Below are 8,832 nucleotides of genomic sequence, written 5' to 3'. Positions count from 1 at the left end.
GATATTTGGTTGGGGTTGAGTAGGAGAGAGGGGCCAACGCGCTGAGGTCTGGCTGCTGGTGTGAGAAGAGGGCACAGCCTGCCCCAGCCCCTGAGATTTCCAGTTGCTACAGTGTCCAGGGAAATCGTGGTGTAACAGAGAGGGGAGCGGGCAGAGGGAAGGGCCGAGGGGATTTCTGTATCTTCACCACTTCAGTGTCCAGGAGAGGTTACCCCAAGCTTGCGTGCTTCAGAGACCCTGTCCCTCTAGGGCCCCCGTGAGCTTCTCTTCATCCATTTGCTTCTGCTGCTGGTGGATCCGGGCATAGGAAATGGCATCTCCCCTGCAGAGAGAAGGGACAGCGTGGGGACGTGAGCTCCGGGTGCCCACCACAGTGGGTAAGTGCATCCCAACCGGGGCCAGGGCCTCTCTGTACTGAGGGATGCCAGGAGTGAAATGAGACTTGCTGGCCCTCTCCAACCCCACCAAAGCCACTCACCACCCCCAGAGCTGGGCCCGTCCGTCCAACAGCTGCAGAAAGACGGCTGGGACCCACAGGGCAACCTAGATTGAGCTCCCAAGGGAAAGCCCAGAGCTTCTGCAAACCCTAGGACCTTCCTTTTTGCAGATGACACCAAGCTGGGTGGGAGTGTCGATCTGCTGGAGGGCAGGATGGCCCTGCAGAGGGACCTGGACAGGCTGGACTGATGGGCCAAGGCCAACTGTATGAGGTTCAACAAGGGCAAGTGCCGGGTCCTGCACTTGGGTCACAACAACCCCATGCAACGCTGCAGGCTTGGGGAAGAGTGGCTGGAAAGCTGCCTGGCTGAAAAGGACCTGGGGGTGTTGGTTGACAGCCGGCTGAACATGAGCCAGCAGTGTGCCCAGGTGGCCAAGAAGGCCAGCAGCATCCTGGCTTGTGTCAGGGATAGTGTGGCCAGCAGGACCAGGGAGGTGATTGTCCCCCTGTACTCGGCGCTGGTGAGGCCACATCTGGAATAGTGTCCAGTTTTGGGCCCCTCACTACAAGAAGGACATTGAGGTGCTGGAGCGTGTCCAGAGAAGGGCAACAAAGCTGGTGAAGGGTCTGGAGCACAGGCCTTATGAGGATCGGCTGAGGGAACTGGGGTTGTTTAGCCTAGAGAAGAGGAGGCTGAGGGGAGACCTTATCGCTCTCTACAACTGCCTGAAAGGAGGTTGTAGTGAGGTGGGTGTTGGGCTCTTCTCCCAAGTAGTTAGCGATAGGATGAGAGGAAATGGGCTCAAGCTGCGCCAGGGGAGGTTTAGGTTGGATATTAGGAAAAATTTCTTCACGGAAAGAGAGATCAAGAATTGGAACAGGCTGCCCAGAGAGGTGGTGGAGTCACCATCCCTGGAAGTGTTCAAAAAAAAGGGGAGATGTGGCACTTCGGGACATGTTTTAGTCTAGTCTGCCCTTGATTGGTTTAGTGTGGACTTGGTAGGTTAATGTGGTAGGTTAATGGTTGGACTGGATGATCTTAAAGGTCTTTTCCAACCTAAACGATTCTATGATTCTATGATTCCTTCCCAGGGCTTTGAGATGATGGCAGGGAGATGTTCTCTGGCAGCATTTACACCTGAAAGCATGGTTCATACAAGAGGAAAGCACAGACTTAGGGAGGCAGATGAGGGTGAGGGCTGGAGGTCCACTTTCCCCTTCCCTCCCCTCCACAAGCAGACAGATCTCTTACTTTTTGCCGAGCGCCGACAGGCCATAAAGCACCCCGGTGGCAAATGCAATGGCATTTCCAAAGAGCGTGGTCAGCGTCAGGCTGAGCATGACCGGGAACACAGCCATCCTGGAAGAGAGAGGCAGCCCTCAAAGCCGAGCTCCGATCCCCATGGGATGCAGGGATGCTCGTCCATCGTGGCATGCCCACGTGCATCCCAACGCGGTTCCCAGGATGGCTTCACCACCACAACACACCCCAGGAGCATCCTCACCCGCAGTAGAAAGCAGCTTTCTGCCAGGGCCGCAGCTTGTCCGCCCTCGCAGAGACAGCGTTCGCAAACTCGATAAACTGGCAGCAGAAGGGGGCTTCGCACAGGAACAGGACGAAGGCGTTGAGCCTCCAGATAGAGCAAACCAGAGTTAATCCTGCCCGTGTGGCCCAGCGCGAGGGTCAGCAATGCCCCCTAGCCCCCCAAGACCAGCCGCTCCCGTGCCCAAATGCAGGCAGAAGGGAATGGTGGGGCTGGACCCCACTGCGCTCCCTCCCCGCTTCTTGATAATTCCCAAGCCCTGGTCACCCAGGCTTATTTTGGATAAGGGTATCTCAGTATTTGCCTAGAAGGGGTAAAGAGAGAATATAAATAGAATAAACCCAGCGTCTCAACCCGCCCAATGGAGCAAGATCTGGCAATTCACAGAGCCTGCGGAGCCTGATGGACGTTTCACTCATCTCCACTGCCCAAGCAGGGCAGCTCTGCCCGTTGCCCAGTGGTGTTTAATTAAGTGAACCTCCCTCCCAGCAGAAAAAAGGAAAGAAACTCTGCTCACATCATCCACACGCCGGCCGCAATGTTCAGGGGGTTGATGGTGACGCAGTTCCAGAGGCCAGCGAAGGCACAGGCTGGAAAGCAAAGAGGCTTTCGGTGACCATGAAGACCAACCCCATGTGCCCAGGGGGCAGCGGGGCCGGAGCCCGGCACGCAGGGCTGGCTTCTCCTCCCAGCTCTGCCCAGCAGTGGGACCTTGCAGCCACACCGGCATGATTTTGCTCTCCTGTGTTTTGGGCTGTTTTGCAGAGCAGGGGCTAACCAGAAGAGCCCTTGCCTTGGCCGGCACCTCGAGGCACTGCAGAGCAGCCTGTACAGACCGGCACAGGAAGGTGGGTGGAAAGGTCTGATGGCCCAAACAGGAGCCTGGGATGCAGGGGAGAGGGCTTGTCTCCAGCTCCTCCGGTCAGGTATCCTTTTGCTCCGAATGCTTGGTGTCTCAGCCTGACACTTGCACAACTATTTCACTTGTGTAGAACAACAGAGCGTTTGCTTTTACGTGGAGTCACGTATGTGGCACCCTGTGGCACCCTGGGTTTTATTTGCTAAGGAATTACTGCTTTGTCCTGGGATGAACAAAGAGGTCCCAGCAGGCACCCGTCTCTGAGCAGCACAGGGGAAGTTCAGCAAAAACATGACTTGCAGCACCAAGGCGCATGGGCAAACAATAAATAAAGCACCAGTGAACCCAGTCTCAGCCACACAGTGCTGGTTCTGCACTAGAGATGGGCAGAAGAGAGCCAAGTTTGGGTCTCCGCTAATACAAATGGAAGCGGATGCTAGATAAAGCAGAGCCCAAAATAGCCCCAGCACTCCTGAGTCTGTAATGCAAGGAGAGGAACCAGGCAGCAGCGTCCACGCTGAGGCTGCATGTGCCTCCTTCCTGCCTCATTAAACTTGCAGAGCGTTCCCAGCATTTGATACGGCCCTTTTCCCCAACCGATACCAACCGGCTGCCGCTGCTCACCTGAGAACCCAAGCCCAGGCAGGGACGGCAGCGAGACACAGACAGAGTCCAAAGTAAATAACACCGCCCTGCAAAACTCCAGCTAAAATTATACAGCCCTTAAAGGCTGTCTTGGGGATGATTAGCGGCACAACGAAGAGCAGCAGAGTCTGCCTCTGAGAATGACACCAGCCTGGGTTCGGGTATTTCAGATGTCTGCTCGTGTTTTGCTAAGGGGATCCCTGAGCAGAGCTGCTGTGAGCAGTCCTGACCTTCAAAAGCCTGGCACGTGTTTGCAAGGTTTCTTTTAAGCAGTCACCGCTGAATCCTCAAAGTTCCCTTAAAAATAGTTATTCTTATTTACCAGACCAGGAAACAGAACTGCAGGTCTATGACAGGACCGATCTAAGCTCATCCCACAAGCAAGTGACCTCCTGGTTTTAGGGAACAACCAAACAAGGTTAGTTTTAAAGGCTTCCTAGGACTATTCCACAGGACCCAAAATCTTTCAGAGAATCCTGCAAGAACAAGATCAGCCAGCAGAGGAGAAATGCCAGAGGACATGTTAATATCCATGCTCCAAGGGCATTTCTCATCCCCCCATTGCAAATGGACCAGTGTCAGCGTCCCCACACTGCAGGGGAAACTGAGGCACTGGGGTGGGATGATCTGCTCACGGTCACACACGCAAACAGCTGGAGAACTGGAAAAGCAATGGCAAGCAGGATTGCTGGGAGCAGTGGGCAGCTCAGAGAGCAGGGCACAACACGAAGGTTTCTCATTCTTCTCTGTGACCAACAAACCCTTGGATGCTGATGGAAGAGGAGCTCAGGGGAAGCACCACCAGCTGGTGACACTTGCTCTCCCCCAGGAAAGCACACTTCTGAAAATAATGCTAAATGACTTTCTGGTACTTTATAATTAGGAGAACAGCAAAAGCCAGCTGCATCTCAGCTATCCCCAAAACGCAGCCAGGGCTGGGGCAGAACCCTGCCTTGCTGAACAGCACGGCAGAGCGTAGAGGTCCAAGCCGTTCACAGCTACAGAATTTGTCTCCACCACAGAGCAAATGGAGGGAGGCAGAATGTTATTTTCCAAGCAGGTTTTGGGCCTTACTCCTTTGTTTTGATCTAGCCAACCAGGGGTTGTTTTGTCAGGGCTTTTGTTTGGTTTTGTCCTCGAACACCCCAAGACAACCCTTGAGCACTCAGCATCCCTGCAGGAGCCTCAGCTAAGCAGCCACCCCAGTTGCCAATGGACTAATGACCCAGCAAGCCTGAGCTGAGCAAGCCCCTATGTCAGCACGAGCACCAACCAGCGGGAAAGGAGTCAAAGGTTTCTAATCGCAGGAACACTGCACTCAGTGGTGGCTGCCAACAGCCACAGAGCTAACGATTCGGTGACCTTCAGTCTCCTTTGCAGAGCAGCACATCCCACAGCAGCTTTGGTGCATCCTTGTCCCGCCGGGAAGGGGTTGGCTCCTGCCTCGGTAGCCAAAAGGGGATGTAGCTGCCAACCCAGAGACTTCTTTTTGCAAAACAGAGGCCTCGCAATAGGTTTAAAATGCAGATAATGCTCAATGGCACGTAAGCTATGGAAGACAGACGGTTCTGCCATTTGTTTAACTGCTGTCCCATCCCGAACCCCTAAGAAAGCACAAATAACTGGGAGCTAAAATAAGGGGGAAGAACACCACCCCCTACAAAGGCTCTATTCATTTCAAGCAGCTGGTCACTGTCCTCAACACAAGCCTATTTTTGCTCCTAGAGCATTTTACAAAAGCCACAGACTCTCCTCGTCCTTTTACAAACAGGAACACAAGGGAGAGAAGGGACTTGGCCAAGGTCACCAAGCCAGCCTGTGCAAGAGCCGGAAACAGATCCCGAACCTTGTTGTTCTTGTTCCTGCTCCGTCCCCTGGACCTTTCTGGCTTAAGCAAGTTGTGGGCTGCAGGTGTTTGCATGTGGTAGACATTGTCCGCCAGTCTCTCCTGTGCTAACAAAGTTTCTCTTCCTTTCCACAGGGAATTTTTCCTTCTGTAAGAAATAATCCAGCCCTGTAGCAGGACCACAATCCAGTTGCTCAAAATCCTTATAAATTATTTCTGTTCTTTCACAGCAAGCTCTGAAAATAGCAGCCTTGCGGTGCTATTAGTCACTCCTTTTCCAAACTGTCCACCCTCAACAAGGTGATGCTGAACAAGGAGCATTTTGAAGAGGGCCATTACTAGCACAGGGCACTGCAGGGTTGCGTCTTTCCACAGTCTCCCATTTCCCTGCTCATAAGAAGTGTCTGTGTCTCACGCTGCCCCGTTCTCTGCCTGATGAACCTCATCAAGGGAGACTGTCAGGGCTACAGAGCAAGCTGTCTGTTTTCCCAAATCATCAGCAACCCTTGTTAAGAGCCTGGCCCTTCTTCCAAAAGCTTCTTTGCCCAGACTCACCCAAATACGTAAAACTCTCAGCTTTCCTTAAGTCATGAGTTCTCAGAGCTGTGAACAAAAGGTTGGGAAAATAATCCAAGCATAATTCAGCTGCTTTGAAACATGAAGGCAGAGAAAAAAAATACATCTTCAAAGACTTGCACTGCTTTTCAGCCACTCATGAGCTGCTCTAGCATGAGGTGGGTGACACCACCAACGCAACCCAAGAGCCACCCTCTCCAGCTCTTCATCCCCCTGAGCTATCCATGGGCCAAAGCCACATAAAAAGCACCGAGGCTCCGGCTACAGCCCCAGCCCGTGGGAAAGACGCCGCTACGCTAAACCCCCACCTGGGACCTGCACCGAAGACACGTCCCAGCTGGTCTCCTGGCCGTCTGCCGGGAACAGAAGTGCGGGGGCCCCAGGCAGAGCATGGTGAGGCCAGTACCTTTTGCCCCGTAAGAGCAGTCCTACCAAATCTTTTCACACGTCCAGAATTTCAGCACCTAAGACATAAAACAGTGAGAGCAGCATATGTTTTACCAGCTTAGCCAAAAAGGGCTGTAATGAGCCTGCCCAACGATACCATGGTCTACAAGGTTGGCTGCAAAAACACCCTGGGCTTGTGCGGTCAAGTCCCGAGTCAAGAGGCAGGCATGGGAAGGGGGGCAGAGAGAAAGGAGGGTCAGACAAAATGCTACAGCCGAGGGAATAAATCAGGGCTGACTGCACTGGCTGAGAAACACTCTTGTTTTACTAGAAGTCGTGGACCTGAAGCAGAAGAAATTCTCCATCCTGTGCTCTGCAGGAGATCAGACTAAGCGGTCATAACAGTCCCTCCTGCTTTTAAGAGCTATTAATCTCTCCACAGAATGTAGCAAAACAGCACTACAGGACAGGCTGATTTCTGGCAAAGTTGCAAAAACTCTTTCCCTGGGAAAATTTTTTTCAGCAGCAGGTAATTCAGAGCACAGCCAACTCACTTTGCTGTACACCGTCTCCCTTCTTCTCCGTGTCCAAGACCAAACGCCTTAAAAACACACAACAGAAACCAAGTCCATTATTCACCTTCAAAAAAACCCACAGGCAGGCCCTCTGCGATCAGCAACAGGAGTAACAGGAAACATGCTCTGACATTCAGGACGGGGAAAGAAAACAAGTTGCAGGAACATACAAACACCCGACAGTCCAATAGGATGAACCAAATCCCGCGGCCCCTGTCCAAGCCCTGAACCTGACCCTGCGGAGCACCCTGAGCCTGGTGCTAGCAGTAAAATCATCGTCTAGTTTACCTGCCCACAGCCCTCCCGCAGGACCAGGGGCTCGGCTGCTGCTCCCATCGCTTCCAGCGAGTGCTTTACCCAAGAAGAAACTTGAGGATTTGCAGATCCCCCCGTGACGTCTCTCCTCCAGGTGCCGAAGTTCAGCAAGTTCGGCGAGCGCAAAGCACGTCCTTCGTGTGCCAGCTAAAGCCACCCCACTTCAGGCATGTCCGCCGCTCTTCCTTCCGCCCGAAACGCAGCAAACTAACGTCTACAGCAGAATCAAACCCGCAACCCCAAATGATTGTTTCATGGCGCGCCCCCCCCTACCCAAACGTGACCCTAACAAGGGGCAGGCGGGACCCCCACGTGCGCTTTTGCATGCACAAGCGGCGCCGCGGGGCAACCTTTGGCTGCGAGGGAAGGGGATACTTACACACGCCCCCGATGACCCCGGCAATCCTGCAGAGCCACCTGTACCACCAGGTCATGCCATCATCGGCGGAGGAAGCCGCCGGGTCAGGGGCTGCTGCTTGGAACTGCTCATCCTGAGAGCTCATCGCACCCCTGCTCCCGGGGGGGTCAGGGGGCAGCACCCCGCTGAGCCCCGGCAGCGCAGGATGGCCCCCCCCAGGTGACACTCCCCACCCCGTGCCCCCCTCCAGCCAGCCCTGGAGACAGCCCCTAAACCCAGCCCTGCCACTGCTGGGCCTCTCCCCGCACCCCCATGCAGGGCCTGGGCCCCGGCAGCCCCCCCAGGGCTGACAATGGAGGGTCTCTGCCTGCAGCAGCGATGCCAGCGGCCGTGGGAGCTGCCTCCACGTCTGCCTGCGTATTGCATTGTGGGTCCCCTCCTCCAGCAGGCAGGGCTTTGATGTCACTCTCATTAAAAGGCCGGTGGGCAGAGCCCGTCGTGTGCATATTCATAAGCAGCCGCGCAGGCATGCACTCCGCGCCAGGGTCTGGGGTGCACAGGAGCCGCGGGTCCCGCTTCCCCCGGCCAACGACTAGATGCTCGTATCCAGGCAGCCAGCGTGTGCTCGGAAAAAAAGGGAAACATGAAATTTTTTGCATTAACGGAAATTTAACAGCGTTACAAATTTCTGCCCTCGAGATAAGAGGGAAACGCTCCCCTTAATCTGAAGGGAATCTGGTTTTCTCCCTAGAAAATGGGAGTAGAAGTAGGAGTTTGCAAGTCAGAGATGGCCCAGCTGGCAACCTGTTGGTATCCGAAGAAACGGTACAGGGAAACAGCCTTAATTCTCTTACATTACAAAGACAACAGCTGCATTTTTTGCAAATTAACATGGAGCATACAGTCAGTAACCAGAGCCCATCTCTGCAGACCGGGGACTCTGCATAGTTGATCTGGAACAACAAATAGCAGTGAGACTTGGGATCCAGAGCAGAGTGGGAAGACAGATCCCATCTGCTAAAAGGTTACTAAAAAGGATTAAGAAAAGGATGTCTTTTCATTAACATCTCCTGTTAGACAGGAAATGAAGGCCCAGTGCCTGCATCACCCACGCACTACAGTGGGATAGCTGATACATCCAGCTCCTCGAGGATCTCGCTTCAAGAATCTACTTTCTAGCTCTTCCAGGGATGGAATGTAAATCCGGAGGCTGGCAAGCAAAAAACTCCGGGCTTAACTAGCAAAAAACAACTATTAAGGAGACAGAAGAAAATAAGATTTTGCGCTT

The 8,832-nt window shown here is 53.7% G+C and overlaps 1 protein-coding gene across 1 annotated transcript; it reads right to left on the bottom strand.

Moving 5' to 3' along the window:
- Nucleotides 1–228: 228 nt before the first annotated feature.
- On the bottom strand, nt 229–7,689 carry CACFD1 (calcium channel flower domain containing 1). Its single transcript, XM_075717003.1, has 5 exons — nt 7,566–7,689; nt 2,501–2,573; nt 1,945–2,070; nt 1,692–1,799; nt 229–322 (listed from the first exon to the last, which is right to left on the bottom strand). The coding sequence occupies exons 1-5, from the start codon at nt 7,687–7,689 to the stop codon at nt 229–231; spliced, it is 525 nt and encodes a 174-aa protein (XP_075573118.1).
- Nucleotides 7,690–8,832: the final 1,143 nt, after the last annotated feature.

Source organism: Pelecanus crispus, chromosome 9 (genome assembly GCF_030463565.1).
Source record: "Pelecanus crispus isolate bPelCri1 chromosome 9, bPelCri1.pri, whole genome shotgun sequence".
In the NCBI taxonomy this organism is placed as follows: Eukaryota; Metazoa; Chordata; class Aves; order Pelecaniformes; family Pelecanidae; genus Pelecanus; species Pelecanus crispus.
The sequence above is the reverse complement of the archived record's forward strand: the minus strand, read 5'-3'. Positions and strand labels throughout refer to the sequence as shown.

What these genes read in the sequence shown, in the direction of transcription:
- CACFD1 (XM_075717003.1), bottom strand. Translation starts at nt 7,689, where the DNA reads ATGAGCTCTCAGGATGAGCAGTTCCAAGCAGCAGCCCCTGACCCGGCG. An exon ending in CGGGGTCATCGGGGGCGTGT is followed by an intron (nt 2,574 to 7,565) that starts GTAAGTATCCCC and finishes TTTGCTTTCCAG; the next exon opens with CCTGTGCCTTCGCTGGCCTC. An exon ending in AAAGCTGCTTTCTACTGCGG is followed by an intron (nt 1,800 to 1,944) that starts GTGAGGATGCTC and finishes TCTCTCTTCCAG; the next exon opens with GATGGCTGTGTTCCCGGTCA.